The sequence below is a fragment of the Cydia splendana genome, chromosome 8 (genome assembly GCF_910591565.1).
Source record: "Cydia splendana chromosome 8, ilCydSple1.2, whole genome shotgun sequence".
Classification (NCBI taxonomy): domain Eukaryota; kingdom Metazoa; phylum Arthropoda; class Insecta; order Lepidoptera; family Tortricidae; genus Cydia; species Cydia splendana.
In genome coordinates this window covers 8,546,069-8,571,857 of record NC_085967.1, presented here as the reverse complement: position 1 = coordinate 8,571,857, position 25,789 = coordinate 8,546,069, and the positions used below count along the sequence as shown (strand labels likewise).

General features: G+C 35.5%; 2 protein-coding genes across 3 annotated transcripts; both read left to right on the top strand.

Moving 5' to 3' along the window:
- The first annotated feature begins 364 nt into the window (after positions 1–364).
- Positions 365–24,875, top strand: LOC134792792 (obg-like ATPase 1). 2 transcript variants are annotated; one of them, XM_063764139.1, is made up of 11 exons: positions 365–504; positions 2,066–2,247; positions 13,882–13,942; positions 14,681–14,808; positions 15,765–15,940; positions 16,294–16,371; positions 16,506–16,603; positions 20,392–20,532; positions 21,689–21,785; positions 24,050–24,197; positions 24,600–24,875. In XM_063764139.1, the coding sequence occupies exons 2-11, from the start codon at positions 2,067–2,069 to the stop codon at positions 24,683–24,685; spliced, it is 1,194 nt and encodes a 397-aa protein (XP_063620209.1). In that variant the 5' UTR covers positions 365–504; position 2,066; the 3' UTR covers positions 24,686–24,875. The 2 variants fall into 2 exon arrangements, with proteins under 2 accessions (XP_063620209.1, XP_063620208.1); XM_063764138.1 differs by having other exon boundaries at positions 2,066–2,251; positions 13,886–13,942.
- On the top strand, positions 7,520–13,874 carry LOC134792782 (adenylate kinase 9-like). The gene has a single exon (XM_063764117.1). The coding sequence runs from the start codon at positions 7,586–7,588 to the stop codon at positions 13,565–13,567; it is 5,982 nt and encodes a 1,993-aa protein (XP_063620187.1). The 5' UTR covers positions 7,520–7,585; the 3' UTR covers positions 13,568–13,874.
- Positions 24,876–25,789: the final 914 nt, after the last annotated feature.

Here is a 25,789-nt window from a genome sequence, read left to right as displayed (position 1 = left end):
ATTTACTTAGACGACTACCGATTCATAACGGTGGTGTCCGGCCAACCCTAAAATTAAAAAAAAAAAGACGTAGAACGTAAACGTTCGCAGTGCAGTTGTTTTCCTTTGTGATTTCGATGTGCAAAACATTTTACGTAGTATTGCTGTTGTGAGTGACAGACGTCAAATACCGTAAATAACGTTGTTTACACTTTAGGTGAATAGGTATATAATGTCAAGTCAACATTTTTATTTGGCATCTAAAAATAAAAATAAAATAAAATAATGAATCAAATGAACATTTTGGCAGTATGTTCATCAATCTATAGACAAAGTTTTAAAAAACAAATTTTGACATTTGACACATTTCAAGATCTTTCATTTCCATACGTCGAAAATTCGGCGTTTTGCCATCAAATCTGAATGGTTATCTCTCTTAAAATACTAGTTTTCGTGTGAAACTTACGTAGGATATAATCTAAGTGAATTACTTTAGTATTTGGTGTAATTTATACGATCTACAAGGTGAGTTTTTTAAGTATTTATGTTAGGTTAGAGGTTAGTCGACTGAGATAAAATTATCAGAAATAAACCTGGTTTTTAGTAATTATTTCAAATGAAGGCTTTAAAGTAACTATTACACATTCAAATTTAAACCCTGCAAGATCTATAACTTTATATAAGATAAAACCAGTCTATATTTGGTTAAGAATAAGAGTCCTTATGACCGCAACGTATGTTTCCAGCAAAGCAACAAAGTTCTTCCGAATGTGTTATTTAGGCTCCATATACAATGTTAACTACCTTTACCCACAATCCTTACTTATTATCGCCTAAAATGCAAGTTTTAGTTGTCAGAATAAAGTTATTTTTATTTGAAAAACTGTCTTCCTAATTGTAATTAGGGATGTACCGACTAGTCGCCGACTAGTCGGGAAAGCCGACTATCCGGCCACATTTGTAGTCGGCGATTAGTCGGCGACTAGTCGGCAAAAATGGCCAATTAGTCGGCACTTTATTATTGAAAGAAAAACAGAAAGAATCAACAGTAAATATTTACCATATGTTTTATGTCTATTTTACTAAAATACCTATTCAGGGTGCATACGAAAACTTTTGTTCATAAAATTGACTGTCTGATCGTTGCCTTATGTTGGTGGGCTGGTGTTTTCCTCTACAGGTCGATCTTAACTGATTCTCGTGTGCAAGTTCTATAGTTAAATAATTTTATTATAATTTTGTTTTTTTTTTTAATGGTGGAGCCATGGGGAACTATTAATGTTATTGCAAAATTTAGAGACTTAGACAGGGCACGTTGCTCGTAAAAACGCTGACCACAGGGGATAGGTTCTTAACTGGCGACTACGTACGGGAAATACTTAGAGTCTTGGAAATACCTCCTATGTACAAGCTGTACGGAGGGTCTGCTCGCAGGATCACAAAATAAAAGAAAGACAGAAATTGAACGAGGATTCTTGTAATAGGTCTTTGAACCTGTAAGGAACACCTTTTAGCCAAGTCAATATGATGAATAGCACAACTAAAGGAGCAAAACTATTGTTTTTCACCTAAACTTTTACGAAACTAATGATCTGGCCGACTAGTCGGCCGACTAATCAGCCATTCGAGCGCCGATTAGTCGGCTAGTCGGCTAGTCGGCCAAATCAATAGTCAGTACATCACTAATTGTAATGCAATCAATAAGCTCTTAGATATTAATCTTAGAGAAATAAAGTCTAGAAGGTAAGTTCCAAACAACCATAGTCAGCCATCTTAACCAGGGACCAAATACTGCTATATTTTTATACAAATTAACCGGTATGCAACTGCGGTATATCAGTTGTTTATGTATATTTTTTTCATTTCAATTAGCTAATCAGATAACTCATTGTCTTTACATTCAATCACACACATGCATTGCAGTATTGCCCCTTCATTAGACTAAATGTAATATCTACATTGGGATAGTGATGGATACAGTTGTATTTTGGCCTTACTTTTTAACATGGTCTGCTTTATGGAAGTAGGTATGATATTCTTGGTTGTTACATGTAGTGTGTAAAACAAATATATATCTTGATTCCAGGATGCCACCTAAAAAAGTTGAAGAACCTGAAAGGAAACCTCTGATTGGTAGAGTGGGTACCAATTTGAAAGTGGGCATTGTGGGAGTACCCAATGTGGGCAAGTCTACATTCTTCAATGTTCTGACCAAAAGCCAGGCTGCTGCAGAGAACTTCCCCTTCTGCACCATTGATCCTAATGAAAATAAGTATCCATTTTTTATTATTTTCTTCTATTTAACTCTTTTAAGTACAGTATACACTATTGCTACAGAAGTACACACCTTATTTCGAATTTGGAATATATCATTTATACTTGCAGAGCTATAATTTTATTTTTTTGTATGAGGTAGCTATTTATAATTTATGTATGAGGGGTTCTCCATGGGTTTTCTACTATCACCACATCACTGGGAAAAGTCTGTTATATGTATAGATTTGTTTATCATGAGTATAAACTTGGATTATAACCAAACGGAGCAGCCATTAACAGGCGTTCCCCTCTGTCGAAAATAGGCGGCAATTATCATACTCATTGTATGTGTGGTGTTCATCAATAAATAAGCAGATGGCTGGCAACACTGGTGCGCATGATGGCGGCCGCTGTGTTACGGGCGCTCTGTATGGACCGAATAATAAATTGTTTTATTTACCTATAATAAATATAATTCCTCTAAAAGTAAACTAGATTAATGATGTTAAGTGAACATCACAAGTGGCGACGAGGTAAAACCGTGAGTACCTATGAAATTCGCAAATTGCAAATTGATGAAATATTGGCGCCATATTGGTTAATTTGTAAACAGGGCCGACGATTTGCAAAACGAACGCATGTATATCAGAACAAAATAAAGTACAAAACAATGAAATCGTGAGAAATACAAGATATGAGTGACTTTCAGATGCCTGTAATGGGTGTAACTCGGAGGCGTCTGAGGATTAGGAAATGGTGTATGGTTCTTTTGGACATTCAACCAAATAAAGTACATTGGTAGATGACAAATGTTGAATTTTATAATACAGTCTGTTGAAATAATAGAGCAATTCGTCAAAATTAATTTGATAATATAGAAATACCTAAGTATATGGAAATACAATACAAGATTAAGTTATAACTAAAAGTTATTTTTCTTTTTAAAAGGGAAGAATGGATAATTGTATCAAATATTAGATTCCTTATCTATTTCATATGGTAAAATACAAGATGTTCTATAAAATAATAACTTGTATTTTGTAGCAGTTTCTGTTTCAAATACTTCTTTACATTTTATGCAAGAATACATGTACCTATGTAGTTGCCTTGCAAACTATAAACGATGTACATATTCACCAGCAAAATATAAATTTACTTGTTTCCATATTTCCAAAAGGTCTAAGTACCTGCTGTAGGTACTGCATAGTAAAGTCTGTTTTGTGCTTGGAGTATGATGGTCAAACTAAGAACATTTGTGTTGACCTTTAACGGATCTCATGTAAACATTAATGATTCTCAAAATATACTGGCACAAATGATATAATTAATTACAATGTTTGTCATCTAGGCTATTCAATTCAAGATCTATGAGCGATTGCAGTGATTGTGTGTACATATATATGTACATAAAAATGCCAACAAGTTATTGGCTTAGGCTGATGCCGAAAGTATGATGTTAACAACTTGTACGCCAAGTTGTAAGACAACATCATAAACCCCATAAAATGATGGGAAAAAATCGTTTGAAACGAAAAATGTCAAAATGACTACTGGCTGTTGCCGAAATGATGATGTTAACGATTTGTACGCCAAGTCGTAAAGGATAACATCATCAACCCCATAAAATGATGGGAACTAATGGTTGATCATGAATCAACAAGATGGTTAATGGGAAATTTCCATACCTACATATATTATGATGTTAAGGAACTCATATGGTTGAGTTTGCAAAGTAATAGCAACATTTAATGATGTAATAAATAATATACTTAATACCATGAGTAAATGGAACGTAAAGAAGTGAATGTGAGTTGTATTGTACTTTATTAGTTCTTAACAAATCCTGTAATGTGAAGCTGGCAAACACAAATTTGTTAGTAACATGGAATAGAAAAACTACTCAACCTTTCTTTGGGTGCTAGTTCTAGCGTAAGACAAAGACAGTATGATTTTGTCTCTCTATGGTTGAAATGAGACAGTCCCTGGCTAAACTATCTATAGTACTATAGAGTCCATTGCTACTGTCAGATGTCACAGATGTGTCACTTTTGACACTTGACAGATAGAGATTGTTTCAGAACAATGTTGTGTGTTTAGTTAAATGTTAATAAATAAAAGTAATGTTCCAGATTAGATTCAAGACAATATTGAATCTACTAGATTCTTATATGTACTCCAGGAATGTGTAACTGTGCTCGTTACAGTTTTGTGGCAAACATGGACTAACAGGTTGTGTAAGTTTTCAGGTTTCTTGACCATCACCAGATTTTCCAAACTTACGGAGCAAAATGTAGACATTGGATGTTGTTGCAAGTGTTAAAATCATGGATATGTCACAATATGTCCTAAATATAATATAAAAAAGTATAGTTTAACACATTCAGACTAGCAACTAAAATAAGTACAATATTGTTAACTATATAATTATATTTGCAAGACGTCTATATAGGTGTTGTACGACATTTTCGAAGAAATATCAGTGACCAGAAATGGAGACTGGCTTAGCAGCGTGAAGTATAAAGATCTCATCACATATGGTATGTTACGAGCCATGTTTGGAAAGTATATTGTACAACCCTAAATGTCTGGAAATAGGGTAAGTGTGACAATGCCAAAGATATGTTGGAATATGCGGCTGACAACTGGCTACGTGCTAAACAGTCCATTTGGGATGTAATGCAAAACCATGTGCGGTACAGTATATCGCTTGTTCAGATTTCTGGCGAAAGGTCTGTGGAGTCCTGTTTGGTGTTTCCAAAGTTTGGTATTGGATTCTTTATTAAGTAAATAACGATACGACACGACATTGTATATATTTATATGACCAGACAACTGATTAAAATTTACAAGTTCAGATCATATTCATACACGAGTACCTATTAGGCAACAAAGGCAAGTAGTAAATAAACAAGTTTTGTTAATAGATATACCAACACAGGATTTGGACCAGATATTCAGCATATTAATTCCTTACTACATAAGCTTTTCAGTGTTACACATCTGTAAAGTGCAGTCATTGTTAATATGATAACAGCAAAGTCATAGTAAGATATATTTAACTATGTATATTTAAATTTTCAGTAAGTAACTATACTGTTATACATAATTATTTATGAACAATGATGTAAAATTTATGCACAGATTATAGTGGTTCTCACTAGATAAGTGACAGAAGTCTGTAGCCTAAAGATATGTTTAACGATTATAGCGCATTTGCGTTAAGTTTGCATATTTATCTTTATATTTACTTGTAGAACTATGTATGATACAGGAATTTAAAACTATGTGAAACTTGTTGAGATGTTTTTTCACTATTTATTATTTATTTTGAAATATGCTATTTTTATGGTGCAAAGGAAAATTCTAAAGCTCCGGCTTGTCCAAGAAAGCTACGAGTATACTACGTTACAATTTCACTATTTGTTGATGCTTTTGACAATCTGGTCGCATTAAACACTTTTAGGTACAAGTTGTTAATAATACTTATAGGGGTAATAAAAGTGGCATTTAAACTAATAGTTTTACCTAAACTAAATAATATAAAATGTTATTTTATAGAATGTAGCAAGCTAAGAGTTTTAGTTACTAAAAGTTGTTATTTGCAGTGCCCATACAGGGTTCATAACTGTTTCTTATTCAAATGTACCACCTTATGTATGTACCTATGAAAGCAACTAATGACTGATTACTGATTAAAATTATGGAATAGAATGTTAGGAATTTGATAAGGTAACTGGCTCCTATATAAATATTTTAAACTACTAAATTATTGCATGGTATTTTTATGAAAATAATATATTCTACATGTATTTAACTGTAGAGGGTTAATATACAACTGATTTTATATGTGTGTGATAATTGCTAGTATACCTACTCTCTCTTCCTCGCGTTATCCCGGCATTTTGCCACGGCTCATGGGAGCCTGGGGTCCGCTTGACAGCTAATCCCAAGAATTTACGTAGGCACTAGTTTTTACGGAAGCGACTGCCATCTGACCTTCCAAACCAGAGGGGAAACTAGGCTTATTGGGATAATTGCTAGTATACATTGTAATACAATTTAATTTTAAAGAAAGAGAGAGGAAATAGATAATAATAATAAATGTCATGTATGTAAATACTAATAAGTAAGAAACAGTTATTGTTACAGATGTTACATGTTATTGATGTGTCAGTGAGCAGTCTACCTTAACCATGTTAAGGACTATATTAGACTCTAGTAAAAATATATATTGTACTGTGGTCTAACATCACTCATTGTTCTTAACATATGATGGCTGGCTAGATAATATATAGTTGTAATCAGACTGTAAACATATTAAAGAGGCTATCTGTATTGTAGTTGTTACTTTAAAAATTTATATGTTACTTGATTACTTATAACAGCAATTAGAAAATTAATTAACTATTAGTAGTTTAGTCATATGTATGGACTTGTGATATTGTAAACTTCCTATTTTACTACACCCTTTTCAGGGTCCATGTATATGTATGTAAAATACCTGGTATGCAAATAAATATCTCTATTTATCTATCTTTGTATACTAAAGGGTATATTTACAAGGAATAAGGTTTCTAAGACTATGTGGAAAGCTGTAAGTTTACTTATTTGTAATCGGAGTATCGACTTCTTCATATTTATCATTATATAAACACTGAGTTATAAAAGTGTGTCGTGATTTAAGAGTTTAATAGTTATGTCAGTGTCTGTAAATGCATTGTTCAAATTGTTATCACTCAATTGGTTAAAGCTAAATGCTGATTAGAAATGTGTTGTGTTGCAAGTTAATTTTGGTTGTACAGTACTGTACAATGATTCATTTTATGTATTCTCCTACAATTTCAAATTTGTTAAAAAGGAAGAGATGTGGTGTTCATCAATAAATAAGCAGATGGCTGGCAACACTGGTGCGCATGATGGCGGCCGCTGTGTTACGGGCGCTCTGTATGGACCGAATAATAAATTGTTTTATTTACCTATAATAAATATAATTCCTCTAAAAGTAAACTAGATTAATGATGTTAAGTGAACATCACAGTATGGACTGATGTTTATCTGACATGGCTAGTTTTACGTTAAATATACATTTGACGTGCGCCTCCCCCGCAAAAATCGGCAGACTGTTTTGTACAGAAAATTACAGACAAGACATCTCCGATTGGTTATATCCTCCAAGAGTATAAGTGATTAGGTCTTGAATATCTTTAGAAATTTAAAGGTTGCATACTTAATTTTAGTTTTTGAGACAACAAAACTGGCTGTAAAATTATAGAAAAAAAAGTTGATTATAAGTCAGCTGTCACATGACAGTCACTTCTGATAGTTATATTAAAAAAATATTTATATTACAATGATAAGATTTGAAACATTTAAACATAATTTAGATGTTGATGACAAATGTGGCTTAAAAGATGTTAATATTGATAAAAGTGTTAATTTTAGAGGCTGCATTGATTTATTAAATAAAAACAGTCCAAGTTACTCTCTTGACACCAAAATTCCACCTCTTGGTGCTGCTGTGCTGGGATTGAATAACACTGATGCCCCCCTTCCAGAAAAGACAAAATTTTATAATGCCTGGACTGATATTGATGCTCAAGAGCTCTTCCTCAACTCAAAGCCTACTTGCTTTCTCATTCTTGGTAAGCCTGGAGTTGGGGCATACACACTGGGTGAATCTATATCTAAAAAACTCAAATGCATTCACTTGTGCCCCAAAAATGTAATAATAGATGAAATGGAACAGAAGACCTCAACTGGTAAATGTATGGACTTTAACATGAGAGATAATAAGGTGTGCAAGTATGACACAGTTTTCCCAATCATTAAAGAAAAGATGAAATCACCGGCTGTCCAACACAGGGGTTATGTGATGTCAGGACTACCGCTAGTGACTACGAGTTGGAATGAGAATTACCTTTTTGGTAGTTTACATGATGAAGATTCAATATTAGAAGCAAATGATTTTCTATACAATGTTATACTCAATTTGAAGAAAAAGAAAAAGCGGAAGAAAGAAGATGAGACTACTTCTCTCGGAAGTCAAATGGTAGCGGAAGAAGATAACAGAGAGGAGGAAGCTGAAGAAGAACAGGAACCTGAAGATGAAGATGTAGGAGAAGAAGAAGAACCTCCAGTTGAATTACCAAAATTTTTATTAGACCCATGTTCTGGAATGATCTCATTCAATAAACCATACATGACCTCTAAAAAAGTTGCATTGCTAGAACAGTTCAAACAGATTATGGAGTTGCCTCTAAAACCAGATGTTGTAATTTATATGACAAGCTCAGATGCAGACGCTGTATCAAAAAAACAAAACACTTATTTGAATTATGGAAATTTATCTACTGTTTATAAACCTATCTCTAGTAGAATTCAAGCAGACCTGAGATGGCCCATTAAATGTGATATTAATGTAGACTTTTCTCACAGACAAGAAAATCATATTGTTAATTCTAAGTATTATTGTAGGCAACCAATGAATTTCAAGGAGAATTCTGTGGAACAGATGTGTAACTATAGGAAACATCTCCTTACATATATAGAATGTCAACTTAAACAATTTGAACCTGCAACTATCATTAAAGTAGATGGTTGTCTTCAAGTTTATCAAATGATGCAACAAATTTCAGAACAGCTTCTTTTCTTGTCTATCAAACCAGTTTGTATCCCAGAACCTATGTATCTTGAAGATCCTTCTGATGATTTGGAGGAATTCTGGCAAACTGTGGAAGAATTGGCTGTAATTCGTAGTAATAATATCAGTTTCAATAGATACGCATCTCCATGGTACAATAGATGTCCTGTAGAACTCAAGAAAAGAATATCAAAAAGAGGACACCCCAAATTTGCTGTTACTTTCCTGAAACAAGTATATCTTTTGTCTACATTATCGTCTATGATACAGTTTTGCAGAAACCCTCGGCCTTTTCTGAAATTAACATATTTAGAGCCGACGTGCAGAGCTATTGTTGTCGGCACTAAAAGTGCAGGCAAAACAATGATCTGTAAATGTCTTGAGTGGCTATTTGATACACAATACATCAACTTCAATAAATTATATGAAGAAGAAAAGAAAAAGAAAGAAATAATCATTAAAAAAAATATTTTTGCTGATATAATTGCAACAATAGAGGATGCGAGATTTGCATTGTGGCAAACCACTGAATTTCAAAGAGTGAAAGATTTAAATGCCTGGTATGACTCAACTTTGATGAATCTCAAAAAATACCTCCCTTTACTAGATAAGTACTTAACGCATGCGCAGTGCTCGTGTGAAGAAGAAGGAACGAAGGAAGATGAAGAAGAAAAAGAAAAAGGAAAAGTAAAAGAAAAAGAATCCCCTCTAGACCTAGAAGAAAAAGGAACAAAGGAAGAAGAAAAAGAAAAAGGAAAAGTAAAAGAAAATGAATCCCCTCTAGACCTGGCTTTCTTAAGCAAATTTCAGAAATATCGGGACGAATTTTTGACCCTTCCATTCGTCAATGATGTGGAGGAAATTAAACGAGCTATTGCTGATAAAGACACTTTGTTGAGAAATGCCCCTGATCACTTGATTATTCCAGCAGAAAATCCAGCATTACCGGTCCTAGGTGATACTGATGTTACTGAAGCAATTAGCGCCTACATTGTCGCAAATGAACTTCAAAAAGACCTTGACCCCACTGCTGAGGAGTTAGTGACTGAATTATACAAGATTTTGGACAATATTGATAAGGAGGTGGCTGAGTCAACATGTAATGAAAAACAATATGGAAAATGGGTCATTGATGATTTTCCGTCAGATCCAGTATTTTGGGGACTTTTAATAGATTCGGGCTTCATGCCGGATTATACAATAGCGTTAATAGAAAACAGAGAAATACAGGCAGAACTTATGAAAGAATATAAAAATATTGAAAACAGCGTTAAACTCTACCAAGAGAGATTTGTTTTAGCCGATGATCCATTAATAAAGATTAAACTAAAGGAAAAACATTCCCCACGTTCAGTTGTAAAATTTATTATTCATGATCACCAGGCCCAAGTTTTGGATGATATTTTTAATGATAGTCCAGAAAATGCTGCTGATGTTTCAGACTTAACAGCTGAAATAACGACATTTACTGAAGCAATTGATAAATTTCGAGAAAACTGGAATGAAATTCAATCTAAAATTGAAGAAGCTAACAAATGCCACATCGTGGTAGAGCTCGAGAATAAAACTGATGTTGCTATTACAGAAGAAGTTTTATTAAAGTTACGTCAATGCTATTATTTGCCGTGTGTTCCTGGCGAACCAGAGGATATAGAAAATCTCGACGAAGACGTGGATCAACCAAAGGATACAAGTACCTTTAATTTGCCTTATTTTTTGTGTGAAACGAATGTTTATTGCCCCATTGCGTATTATGATTATGGCGTATTATGGGAAGGAAAACCTGAATACTCTATCAAATACAACAACAAACTCCATCTGTTCTCGAATGAAAATTGTTTAAATGAAATATTTTCAAAAGATGTTACTAAGTATCAGTCATACACTAAGCCGTTTAAACAAATTCCTTGTTTGAGAATTTGTGTAATGGGATGTATTGGCAGTGGGAAGACTACAATAGCAAAATACATAGCCAAAGAACTTGGTTTAATTCATGTCGATTTTGTTGAACTTGTGAACGACTATTTATTACCGCAACATTTCAAGAAAATTGGTCGCAAGTATGAAAACAGCTTCACTGATACATCAACTGAAGATGAAAATGCTGTGGAAATACAAGTGGGCGAAGAAAACTTAGAAAACCTCGAAGCTGATCTAATGGGAAAAGAGACTGAGCTTAGACGCATGTTAAATAATTATTTTGAGCAAGGAACACCACTTCTGTCGATTTTGTTGCAAAAATTATTAAAGAGAATATGGTTTGAAAAACCATTTTGCTCCACAGGTATTGTAGTAGATGGGTTTCCACGAATGGCATCTGATGTTGAGGATATGGTAGCTTGCTATTGCATTCCAGATCTTATTATTGATGTAAGTACTAGTTCAGACGATGTACAAGAAAGGACAGCGCCTAATATATACAAAACGTGGAAAGCTCAAATGACTGAAGCAAAATATTTAGCTAAACTGAAATTTGACAAAGAAAAAAGTGAATGGTTGTCATCTATAACTCAGAAAGTCGTTTGTAAATTAATTTTAGATGAGATTGTAAACGCTGCTGTAGCAGAAGATGAACCTATTAAACCACCGTCAACAGAAAGTATTAAAATAGAAGCTGGTACACAGGAATCTGACTTAATGAAGTACTATAACGAGATAGTCGAAATTTTTCCAGAGCCAGTCGATTTAAGCACTTGGGAAAATGCTAGCGATGCTCGCGATAGAATCGAAGCCAGAATAGACAGCATTTATGATATTGACGACGGAAACATTGATAATCTGAGAGACCCTGCGGAAGAACAAAAAATTAAGATAGTGCCTATTAATAATACAAAGTCATTAAATAAAACTTTGAGAAAAGTTTCAGCCCAGCTTAAAACCATAAGAAATAGATCCGAATCCTTTTTTGAGCAAACATTTATACTTGATCCAGATGTAGCAGAAAGACTTCTGTTAGAAGGCTTTTACTTTATTAGCAGGTTTATTAGAATGTGTCCAGTACATATTTTTGAAAACCCCAACACCATAATTAATCCCTATAAAGCAATGAAAACTAAAGGTACGGTTTACACTGTTGCCCACCGTTCTTACATTTATTTCATCAGTGGTATAACAAACTTGAAGAAGTTCAGACTTAATCCACTGAAATATATTGTAAACAATAATATAACTAATTTTGTTCAATACCCTTTAAGGTTCAGCGTAATTGGACCGCCAAAGTGTGGAAAAAGTGAATTAGCAATGAAATTGGCAAAAAAATATGGTTTGATTTGTATTTCAAAAGGTAAAGCTATTCGACATGTATTAAATAATATGCACTGGATCGAATTAGCAGAACAAATGCAGATGCAATTAAGAGAAGGAAAATGTATTGAAACAGGCCTCATTATCAAAGCTGTTCAGATTGTTGCTACCGATCACCGCACAGTTACGAACGGTTGTGTCTTTGATGGCTTTCCTGATAGTGCACCTGAAGCAATGGAATTGTTAAGTATCGGGCTTTATCCTCTCTTAATATTCGATCTTTCTAGTGACAAAATGACGATCCTAGACAATTCACAGAATGAGATATATTTAGATATCATAAAGTATAAACCGCCGTATTCACGATCTTTTATTGAAAACAGGTTTATAAGCTGGGCTAAAAACTGTATGAGTGTAAGGGATTTTGTGAAGGAAGACATTCAAAACCTTTGTCTTTTAAACGGGAACGAATCCAGATGGCAGTGTTTAAAAGATGCCGTTGTGAGGATTGAATCAACAGCTCTAGAGATTTGTCATTACTTGCACAAAGCTCACTCAAATATTGTACCTGCCGGCGTCATGTGTGTTTCGAACGAAGCATTCAAACAAAGAATGTCTTGTTATAAAAACCTGTGTCCCGTTTGTCTCTCCAAAAATACTCTGAGACACAACGAATTCCCAGTTGATAAAAAAGGTGTACTGCAGTATAAATATATGTATTATTGGGTTTGCGAAAAGCACTTGAGGTTGGTTCTTAATAATCCCGACCATTACTTAGCTCATAGAAAGATGGATGTTCCAGAAATCCCTACAGTTGTCAAAAGAATCAACCCTTCACTTGTTTACGAAAATGGCATTTGTATCGTATCCTATGCCGAAAACTTACCAGCACAAAAGATAGAAAGAGGGAGTAATAAGTTTGCAGCTAACTACCACAGAAATACTTATTTGTTTTGTTCTGCCCTTTGCCTAAAAAAGTTTTTGGCTAAACCTCAGTTGTATTATAATGTAGTTGTTTTTAAAGATGCAAAGATGTTTCCAAAGCTATCTCTTAAGAACTTACCGCATATTGGTTACCTGGAACAAACTGTAGGAGACATAATTACCGAAGCTTGTTGTTCAGTAAATGTGCTGAGACCTAAGTACCCTGGCTTGAATATACAGCTTTCAGGTCTGCTCTATATAGCGCTTTATCTAAAAACGCATAACACTCATACGGATAAGAGTTTCCTGCCAAAGTATTTGAGAGCTCTTGAAGTATTTGAAGCTAGGTGCAAATTAATGATAAATGTCGGCTTACGCTTGAGAGCCATGGACAATCCGTTTTCCAAATATCCTATATGTCACCATCGTTCGAAGAGGATGGTGTCTAATTCTGAGTTAAAGTCTACAGCTTCCAGTAGCAGTGGAAATTCGTTCCAGTCTCTTATCGTCTACGATTCGACCTAAATGTTACTGTATTTAATATGTTCACCTTTTCTTAGTTTATACCTAGATATTTAGCTACTTAGACAATTATTTTTTGCTACAGGTGACATACTAGTTACCCAAGTTGACGTTGAGTTGATGTTTTCGTTTAATGTTAAAGAAAAACTATTTAATTGTTTCTGTTATTTTGTGTTAATCTAATATTTAAAGATAGTTATCCCGTGGTTTTATTTCTGGACGTTTGTGAACAATCTCATCACTGGTACGTATGTTTAACTGATGGTATATTTGTGTTAAATTTTGGAGACGTCTGACCATTTATTTTCTTTCAGCAAGCAGGGTACCGGTGCCGGATGAGCGATATGACTTCCTCTGCGAATATCACAAACCATTGAGGTGAGTTTATGATGATTATTCATCTTGCGCATTTCTGTTTGGTCCGTTTTGGCGCATGGCACACTGCATCCGTTTCGCACGTCACTCCGATGTTTGAGCGAGATAACGCTAAGCGCGTATTATAGTCATCTCGATCCGACGTGCGAAATGGATGCAGTGTGCTAAGCACCTAAATACTCATAATAATTAAATCTGCTTCCATTCAATGTCTTGCATAGCCTAGCTAGTAGGTAGGTACAGGTACCTAATGAATAAGCTGTAGTGGCATTCATTTATGTGATGGGCACAAATATTGTACTTAGTCATGGATGCTTTCTATGTTGTTTATCTTGTATACCTAGCGGTAACACTAGCCTACGATCGAGTCGTCTCTAAATCGTTGTGTACAAATCCATACTAATATTATAAAGGCGAAAGTGTGTCTGTCTGTCTGTCTGTTACCTCTTCACGCTTAAGCCGCTGAACCGATTTAGTTGAAATTTGGTTTAGAGATAGTTTGAGTCCCGGGGAAGGACATAGGATAGTTTTATGTCGGAAATCATCCCTGAAGAGAGTGCAAAGGGGGGTGGAATTTAAAGAGTTAATGAATTGCCTAATAAGTGAAGTAAGCAATGCGCGAATTTAATGATTGCTATTAGCATTATCTAGGCGCTATACCTACTTTAGCTGCTGTCATTAATCCACGCAGACGAAGTCGCGGGCAAAAGCTAGTGTCCTATAATCTGTATTTGTTTCCAGCAAAGTGCCTGCGTTCCTGAACGTGGTGGACATCGCGGGTCTCGTGAAGGGCGCGGCGGAGGGCCAGGGGCTGGGCAACGCTTTCCTGTCCCACATCAAGGCCTGCGACGCCATTTTTAATCTTTGCCGTACGTTTTTTACACATTATCATTACATTATGTTTCGTTTCTAATGGCATCTGGCTATTGAAACCATTTGCACTTACAAACCAGACAACTACAGACTAAAACAAAAAATAATACAATGATTTAACACACTCATCAATGTAATAAAATCTTGCATGTCGATTTTGACCTTCTAATAGCTATATTGATCTGAATTTGATGATATCACCCTGTTGGTACAGTTGGCGATAAACAAGTGTTTTGTTTAATGAAAGTTTTATAGTGTAAATAACATTATTTACGGTATTTGACGTCTGTCACTCACAACAGCAATACTACGTAAAATGTTTTGCACATCGAAATCACAAAGGAAAACAACTGCACTGCGAACGTTTACGTTCTACGTCTTTTTTTTTTTTTAATTTTAGGGTTGGCCGGACACCACCGTTATGAATCGGTAGTCGTCTAAGTAAATCGATATGAATTTTTTATTTTTCTTTTAATAAAAATAAGGAAAAGGTGGATAATTAACTGTAAATATGGATATATTTATCGTCACTTAACAGACAACAAATTTAACACAGAAATAACATAAATAAACTTTAAAATAGATCCCCAGTTAGTTTCAATTTTGACAATGGGTGCGACCTACTCGGTCGGTGTATTAAATACACCGACCGACCGGTAGCTTGCGGGAAAACCATAATTCTAGCTTTATTTAAATCTCAAATAAAAATTCATTATACGTCACAATTCGATACCTCAGTCTACGTGCCATCCAATCGTAATCGCTTGCTGTGACAATCGATTTGCGTTAGTTACATCTCTATATACGTCAGTCATAATGTGTCAAATACCGCAAATAATGTTATTTACACTATAGTATAAACTTATTATGAAGGGTGTATGAAATACCTATTTTCCGTCAGTTAAGTGTATTGCTGTTAGTTCCAAATATTAAAATAATGTTGTATATCCAGGCGCTTTCGACGACGAAGACGTGATCCACGTCGACGGCGAGGTGAACCCCGTGCGCGACTTGGAGACCATCGCCGAGGAGCTGCGCCTCAAGGATGAGGAGCAGCTCATGAGCTCGCTCGAGAAGCTAGAGCGCACTGTGGGCCGTGGCAGTGACAAGAAACTCAAGCCGGAATATGTACATTTCTATTTATATTTGTTTTGAAATAAGTTAATGCTACATGCAAAACCGAGGCGTATGTACTTGATCTAACAACGGTTTTACATTGACGGTGAGTAGTCCATACAATTCGAAAACCATCGGCAAGGAGGTGCGCCTCAAGGACGAGGAGTAAGAACTAGAGTGCACCGTATGCCGCGGCGGTGACTGCGAGAACTATATTCTTTTAGTGTCAGATTTACCCTAACTGTCTCGTTTGGATTGCATATTCTGTTAATCGCATCACTATTTAGAATCTAAATTTTATCTCGAAGATACCCATTGCAAGTCTGAAGAATTCGTATAATTTATAATATATTTTTTTGTTGCAGGACGCCCTGTTAAGAATAAAGGCGGTTTTAGTTGATGAAAAGAAACATATAAGATTCGGGGACTGGAGTGCAGCTGATGTAAGTTTATTCATTTTCATTTATCTATTGCAAAATACCAATGTGACATGACATTCTACTAGTCATTAAACAGAACCACAACCGACAAATCAAATGGTATTTTTTTTATTAACTTGGTTATTTTATGTTTACAGATAGAAATACTAAACAAATATTTGTTTATCACATCAAAACCAGCGCTTTATCTGGTCAATTTGTCTGAGAAGGATTACATTAGAAAGAAGAATAAATGGTAAGCCGAGTTCTAGTTGCCACACAATGTGCATTTTGCGTAAGTAAGACTAGGTATTATAGGTGTTACGTTATATCTTCTATTGAAGATGTGTTTTTACAAGCTTTTATTTAACTTGCCCTATTAGTATGTAAGGTAAACGTACGAGTGCTCAACATGCTAATGCCCAATAGATGACACCTTGCTGTCACCTCTATTGACAATGACTTAAGTTTCAAGATAACATGTACTGGGACCGCGTCGAGCATCAGTACGTTTACCTTATGTTAGTATGTATGGGTCAAATCTTGGAAGTTAAATTTGACCCACCCATTTTGAGCTGAAATTTTGCATACATATATATTTCGTGTAAATCGGATAACCATGCATTATTATGATGACATAGAGCCAGGGACCGGAACCGGTTACCTTAACCGGGGTTTTTAATAGGGTTATTTTAAAAGTGGTTATAAAAACCCCTACCATAACGGTAACCGTCTGATAAGGTAACACTTTGATTCGGTAACCGTATCAGATCGAGTTAACCTCGGTTACCGGTAACCGAAATAAAAACCCAGTCGATTCAGTTACCTCATAATAAGGTTTTGAACCAGTTCAAACGATTATAATCTTTACGCACACTTAAATTGAACTTATTATTGAATAACCGTGGTTGGCATGGGCGGTCTATTAAGTCTCCAGCACAAACATGTTTTTTTGTCGGTAACTTCGCTTATTGTCAATTCAAACAATATTGTACTTTGAGTCCTTAAGCTAAAATTGAAAACATTATTGAGCGATTACAGTATTACTTTGGAGCGACAGCCGCAGCGCGGCCATTCCTTTGTTTATCTCTATACCTGTGTGTTCTTATTGTTTTTGTTCATTTCGGAGCAATTCTAGTTTGGAATTTTTAGAAAAGGGCTTGCTGCAAGTAAACACCATCCTATCCTAGCAATATCTGCTATTATTTAGTTGTATTTTTAATGCTACTTAGATATTATTTTTCTATTTTCGGGTTCAAACTTGGTATGTACCTACATAGTAAAGACTGATTTAAGGAAATATTTTAACCTAACTAGTAATTTTACTGGTAGGTATAATTTATCTTTAGATAGAGTGATGAAAAAAATCACTTTGTGATAAAGATACATGCGTTACCGGATTGTGGTAGTGTGGTAGATATTTAACCATTGTTGACAAATGACATAGTAGGTAGTTATTATGGGCTTATTTTATAATAAGCAACTACTTTTAAACGTTTTCAGATGCGGTGAGTTGTGTCAGCTAAAAGTCGTAATTTACCTTGTTTTGCTTAATGCAGCGAGCAGAAAATATATATATTATCTATAGCAGTGATAACCATATTTTAATACTTCAAATCTTTCATTAATACCAGAATTCATTATATTTATTGAGTATCTGTAACATTGGTACCTAGGTGAAATAATTTTGATTAAATTAAATAGATACATACTTAGTAAGCAGTGTTGGGCATTCATGAATAAAATCATTATTTGAATAAGAATTCCTAAGAATAAAATCATGTTGATTTTATTTCCGATCAAAATTATTCCAATAATAAGTAAATGTAATCATGATTTTATATTCTTAATAATATTCCTGGATTAAAATGCAGTCTGGGTGCCGTATAGATAGAAGTAAATAATAATAGTTTCTTGTCTAATTTATACCTAATTTTATTACTTTAATTTACTGCCGCATAGTCTTTGTATTGGTCGATACCCGTATTGCTTTTAATGTGATAACTAAATCATCAGGTACAATTCAGCTGATCTGACCGGATGGTGGATAGCGAAACACTTCAATGGTTCACTGTGCCTAATTTAATGTAAAAAATAAAATACCGGCCAAGTGCGAGTCGGACTCGCGCAGGAAGGGTTCTGTACCATTGCGCAAAAAACAGCAAAAAAATCACGTTTGTTGTATGGAAGCCCAACTTATATATTTATAATATTCTGTTTTTAGTATTTGTTGTAATAGCGGCAATAGCAAAACATAATCTGTGAAAATGTCAACTGCCTAGCTATCACGGTTCATGAGATACAGCCTAGTGACAGACAGACGGACAGCCGAGTCTTAGTAATAGGATCCCGTTTTTACCCTTTGGGTACGGAACCCTAAAAAAGGTGTTTTTAAAGGTATGATAAGGAATAGCTCGATATGGTGTATTCCTATTTCTCTCCGCCGGGCACAGATGGGAATAGGCATTAGTATGTAGTTTCAGTGTCCGAGTAACTACCGAGACTCATTGTGTTTTTAAAAGTCCAGCTGATATTTAAAATTTGCATTCATTATTAGACGGAAATCAATAGGTATTAATATCGTTTCACACACCGCCTACCGCACGTGTCTCAAATCACAAATGCTGTCAAAAAATTCACCACGCCACGACTAAATCTTATTGTTATTGCCAATGAGTAATAAATGACGGTCTCAAGTGGAAACACGCCAAATAATACAATACAATAATTCATGCTGCGATCTGCGACTTTCTGCAAATCTAGTGATAAGCGTAGGACTCTTTTCTTACCTGCTGTAATTTGCTATCTCATTCACTTTTCGTATGTGTGAAAGAGATAGCATACGTAAGACCTCAAGGCTGATAAGAATAATAAACAAAATACATACTTAATTGGCAAAGGAATATACATTGAACCATCATAATTATAATTTCGCAGTTTACTTTTTATGTAGCTTCATTATCAAATTATCATCACCGTTTCGAAAGCTCCTAAAAAAATGTACCTACCTATCTATCACAATCACAACTTTTACGCTAAAAAAATTCAAATCAATCCGACCATTGAAAAGAGGAGTGAAATTTATTTTACAAATTATATACATTGTACTACAAAAGTTAACTTAATTCAGAATAACATTCTAATTGAATATAATGCAGAAAGTCGCAGGTCGCAGTATGAATAACTCTGTCACTGAAACCACATACTAAACAATACATGAAATGAACGAAATGAACGAAATGAACGAAATGAACGAAATGAACGAAATGAACGAAATAAACACAATAAATACAATAAACAAAATAATCAAAATAAATAAATAATATTAATCATATAAATAACATTAATAAAATGAATATTATTAATAAAATAAATTACATTAATAAAATGAATATCATTGATAAAATAAATAACATTAATAAAATAAATATTATTAATAAAATAAATAACATTAATGAAATAAATGAATTATAGTAAATAAATAAACAAAAAAGTAAAAAAAACAAAATGAAGAAAGTTAACAATTAATAAAACAACTTTTTTTTTTAGTATTTTACTGACGGCACATCACTAAATACGGATGTTGCAAACGTATAAGCAACCGATAATAAAGGTTACCATAACCGAATAAAAACCTGTTAAAAACCCCTAACAAAAACCCTATCGCGATGGGGTTTTGAGATTAACTCGGTTAAAGGTTAAGGTTACCGTTTCAATAAGCTTACCATTACAATCAGGTAACAGTATGATAGGGTTACCGAATGATACGGTAACCGAATCGATTGGGTTACCGAATGGATAGGATTAAGCGTAAAGAGGGGTTTTCCGGTCCTTGCATAGAGCTGATCTGATGATGGAGACAGGTGGCCATGGGAACTCTGTGATAAAACAACGCAAACGAATTGTGTTTGGGATTGTTAGAATTGTCTCGATGAGTATACTTGCCTGTGGAAAGAAAAATACAGTCACCGATAAAAGCTTGTACCAGAACGAAAATTTTATTTTATTCTTTTTTAATAAGTATATTACAATATAATTTTGTAGGTTACCCAAATTGAAGGAATGGATCGACAAGAACGACCCGGGCGCGCCGCTCATCCCCTTCTCAGGCGTGCTGGAGACCAAGCTCATGGACATGGAGCCCGCAGAGAGGCAAGCCTTCCTCAAGGAACACGGCATCACCAGGTATAATGACAAGTTCTTACCATTGACAACTCTAAATACAAGGATAGCCAGAAATGGCTACTGTTTCATCATCCTGACCGTGATAGTCACTTGGCAATGAAAATTCACCGTACATAGTAGGTCAAAGGGTGGTATTCCACCTGTCCAATGTGTATTGCATCTCACATTTTGCTTTAATGAGGGAGTGAGAGGCAATGACATTGGGCAAAAAAATTGGACAGTTGGAATACCACCCTAACAAACAAACTTTGATGCTGGGTAGCATCATTACTTGCCAATCCGACTTTAATATAAATACATTTTTAATTTTTAACAAGCAGAAACGTCTGCGAACGATGCTATTAAGCTTAGAATAAATTTAAAAGTGGAAAAATTACTGTCTTGGGGAGACTTGTACTCGCGGCCTCTGGATTGATACTCCAGCGCCCTGCCATCTGAGCCACCAAGACCTCATCCATAGCCAGCAAATAATAGCAATAATAGTAATTTTTCCACTTTTAAATTTATTCTAAGCTTAATACATTTTTAGTCGACAAATGTTATTACAATGTGAATGATTTTTTAAAGTTAATCATGATTAATAATGTTAGTTTATATGCATGTTAGTCTTAAGTATATTGCTGTGCCCTTGCAGGGTGACACATGGAAACTCCACCTTCAAACTTATAAGCCACCTAATAATGTGTAATGTGATATGCAATAAAAAAACGGGCAAGTGCGAGTCGGACTCGCGCACGAAGGGTTCCGTACCATAATGCAAAAAAAAAACGAAAAAAAAAAAAGCAAAAAAAAAACTGTTTTTAGTATTTGTTGTTATAGCGGCAACAGAAATACATCATCTGTGAAAATTTCAACTGTCTAGCTATCACGGTTCGTGAGATACAGCCTGGTGACAGACAGACGGACGGACGGACGGACGGAAGGACGGACGGACGGACGGACGGACAGCGAAGTCTTAGTAATAGGGTCCCGTTTTACCCTTTGGGTACGGAACCCTAAAAATTGAATTTGAATTTGACCGACCGAAATGTAAAGGAAATTGTCATTTAACAATGACCGTTACCACTCAGGAAATAGACGTCTATATTGTTTTTTTTATTAGAAGCTTTGTACAATAATATTTTTAGCCTGCTCATATAGTGTTTCGCTGTTTCAGTGCATTGGATAAAATCATCGTGTCAGGCTACAAGGCTCTTCAGCTGGAGTACTTCTTCACCGCCGGCGCCGACGAGGTCAAGGCCTGGATTATACAGGTAAATGACCAGTTGAAAACTTCATATTGGAAGGTCGTACGACGTTAATCATTTACGTTCTGTGGGAATATATTTCCCACCATATCTTGAACTTTATCCGTTTTGATAAGTTGAAAACCTGTGTAAAATCTGATGCCCTTGTCATTTTGGGCCCTAGACCTTGGATCACATGTCCCATTCCTTACAGTCCGTATAGAGTTAGACCAAGAAAAGTCTGCAGAGATTTTGATGGTTCACGCAGTGCAAGTGTTTTTTTAAACGTCAAACTTCTACGAAATTAAGACGTATAAATAACACTTGCACTGCGTGGGCTATCAAAATCGCTGCAGACTTTTCTTGGTCTAACTCTAGTTACTTTTTCTTACTCTGAAATGCCTCATTTATTTTGAATACCAAAACCTATTGTCCATGCTAGACATGTGCGCCGCGCCGCCGCGCCGCCGCCGCCGATGATTTTTCCACGCCGCCGCCGCCGATAAATTTGACCGGCGTATAATCGGCGTGGGAAATTTTGATACCTAACGTACCTTATTGCATTTTGCGTAGTGAGTAGATAGTATCAGACATATAATTTGAAGATCCTTATGCTTTTTCGTTTATTATTTGCCAGTGAAGCAAATTAGCATCATTTTTGTCGTTGCGGTGTTAGCTGTGATAACGATTTAGCGTTAATTTAAACAAGATCTAGTTTCTGGATCACAGGTTATTATTTGATATTTTATCGCACAGCTTTTTTGTAGAACGCATTTTGTTTTAGTCTCTTGATTGTCAATTTAATCAGTGAACTAAAGTCAAGAAAATTGGAGGTATGCATAAAATGTAGCGTTTATTATATATATATTATTTTTATGTTAATATTTAAACATACCGTTGGTAACCGTCAGGTTAGTAAGAAATGGTTGCCAAATGCCAAGTGATGGGATATAATTTTCGACAATAATTTAGAAAACACTCATAATTAGTGATGTACCGACTATTGATTTGGCCGACTAGCCGACTACTCGGCGCTCGAATGGCCGATTAGTCGGCCGACTAGTCGGCTAGTCGGTCAGATCATTCGTTTCGTATAAGTTCAGGACGTTCAGGTGAAAAACAATAATTTTGCTCCTTTGGTTGCGCTATTCATCATATTAATTTGGCTAAAAGGTGTTCTCTACAGGTTCAAAGACCTATCACAAGAATCCTCGTTCAATTTCTGTCTTTCTTTTATTTTGTGATCCTGAGCAGACCGTCAGTACAACTTGTAGGAGGTATTTCCAAGGCTCTATTTCCCGTACGTAGTCGCCAGTTAAGAACCTATCCCCTGTGGTCAGCGTCTTTACGAGCAACGTACCCTGTTTATAAATCTCTAAATTTTGCAATAACATTAATAGTTCCCCTTGGCTCCACCATTAAAAAAAAACTGAATAATAATAAAATCATGTAACTTTAGAACTTGGTCATGAAATTATACGAGAATCAGTTGAGATCGACCTGTAGAGGAAAACACCAGCCCACCAACATACGATAACGATCAAACTGTCAATTATATAAACAAAAGTTTTCGTATGCACCCTGAATAGGTATTTTGGTAAAATAGACATAAAACATATATTATGGTAAATATTGACTGTCGATTTCTTTTTTTTTTCTGTTTTTCTTTCACTAATAAAGTGCCGACTAATCGGCCATTTTTGCCGACTACAAATGTGGCCGGATAGTCGCCTTCCCAACTAGTCGGCGATTAATCGGTACATCCCTACTCATAACATGTTTTGGATAGCCTAGTAAATACTCAGAAAGCTTTAATGTAGAGTTTTTACAGCCACGTTCTCATGCAGTATCAAAAATTATGCCACGCCGATTTCACGCCGATCACGCCGCCGCCGCCGCCGGTCAAAAAATCATCGGACGCCGCCGCCGATGATTTTGCCATCGGCGCACATCTCTAGTCCATGCATTTACCTAAATACAAATTCCACAGACCAGATGAAGGCGTAAAATTTACACGATCAATTATTATTTATCTAAATGTGGAAATTATAGACTACTCTAACATCATAATTCAAGTGTTACAAAATACAAACATTTAGAGCTCAACGAGGGTGCGGAGTTGCAGGCGTACATAGGCTACGGAGACTGCTTACCATCATGCGGGCCGTATGCTTGTTTGCCACCGACGTAGTATAAATAAAAATTCTTCTGCGAGTAGGCCCCTAGAGCTCACATGTCAATAAAACATTTACAGTATCAGTTACTTTATTACCCTTTTTGTTTCATTACAGAAAGGCACAAAAGCGCCACAGGCCGCGGGTCGCATCCACACCGACTTCGAGAAAGGATTCATCATGGCTGAAGTCATGCACTATAAGGACTTCAAGGAGGAAGGCTCTGAAGCGGCCTGCAAGTCTGCCGGGAAATACCGACAACAAGGTAATTTGAATCTACTGTCCTAGTGCATAAGGTACAAAACAACACGAAGTCCGGGTCGCATGCACCGACTTCGAGAGTGGATTCAACATGACCGAAGTCATGCACTTTGAAACATGGATGAGGAGGGGGGCTACCGCGAAAATGTGTTTTTGTTTCTGTATTGATCTTTCACATTGGAACGATAGTGAGACAAATAGATGAATGAACGAAGTAGAGTTCGACCAAAAAAAGTCTGCATCGATTTTGATAGCCCACGCAGTGCAAGTGTTATTTATACGTCACAATTTCATAGAAGTTTGACGTTTAAAATAACGTTTGCACTGCGTGGGCTATCAAATTCGCTGCAGACTTTTCTTGGTCTAACTCTAATTCACGGCTATATCCCCGTTTCGTTGCTTGCAGGCCGTAACTACGTGGTTGAGGACGGTGACATAATCTTCTTCAAGTTCAACGCCGGCGCGGGCCTGAAAGACGCCAAGAAGAAATGACGCGACAAGGTCCTGCTTCTGTTAGTACATTACCTGTACTTGAACTTGGTTCTTTATTCTCTAATGCACGTCGCCTAAACGTTTTAACATTTTTTATTTACAAAATAAGGTTTCAATGAGTGAATACATAATAATATTTATATTGATCGTCTGTGTGATGGAAAGTAATAAAGCTTGTTGAAGATTGTAATTTTACGAGCTTTTATTTATTTAAATTTTAAAGAATAGATTGCGTTATTTACAGTTTTAGATTACATTACAATATTCTTATATCATAAGGCTAATCTCATTATGGAAGTCATCGCAATAGTAGGAACACAACACAACAGACAACAGGATCCTATCGGGAAGTTTTGAATTGTCCCAACAATTGCATGAGCCATGACTATGCAAATATCATACTACTAAACAATTCCATTTTTTTACGAACGTTAATTTGTTTTTAAACATTTATTTACATACAATATATATACAGTGGTACTACTAAACGAAATTAATAACTAGCTTAAATCTAAAATAGGCCCTTGAGGCATTGTACCAAGGATGCTGGCGGCATTTCCTCACTGTATCGCAATGCTGATACGTTGTGCGAGGTAGCCGCCAGCTCTTCGGTCACCAGTTACGTCAACCAGACGCTTCGCGATTTCTGCGAACAACTTATGCGCGCTGGGACCCCATGGACCTAGAGTTTCAACTCCAAATGGTACAAAATGGTACTCTCTACCGAGGCTCTTATATTTGTTACGTTTTAGAATTTCGGCGCTTTCCGCCGCTCCGCCCGCTTTTACACATGGTAGAATAATATACTCCGCCTGGTACTCTATTCCGAGATTCGCGTATGACCTAACTGACACGGGCCTACGTCATCATGCTGTTTACAGGTTCTCAAACTTTAAAATGTGGGAGAATTTTAACCAACGGTGAAAATTATTTTAACGGCATTAATTTTAAGTTATTCATGTAGAAACATAGTAAAATAAAACAAATCTAATCTATTACTTAAATTAAACTTTATTTATCTATACAAGACAAACGTTTGAAAAACTAATTCACAGTTACACATTAATTACCAAGCTTACGACGTGAAAAGTTTGGAAAACACTG

Bases quoted from the DNA above. Each gene is read 5' to 3' on its own strand.
- LOC134792782 (XM_063764117.1), top strand. From the start codon at position 7,586: ATGATAAGATTTGAAACATTTAAACATAATTTAGATGTTGATGACAAA.
- LOC134792792 (XM_063764139.1), top strand. From the start codon at position 2,067: ATGCCACCTAAAAAAGTTGAAGAACCTGAAAGGAAACCTCTGATTGGT. The intron at 15,941-16,293 runs GTACATTTCTAT...TTTTTGTTGCAG, and splicing joins AGAAACTCAAGCCGGAATAT to GACGCCCTGTTAAGAATAAA. The intron at 24,198-24,599 runs GTAATTTGAATC...CGTTGCTTGCAG, and splicing joins CGGGAAATACCGACAACAAG to GCCGTAACTACGTGGTTGAG.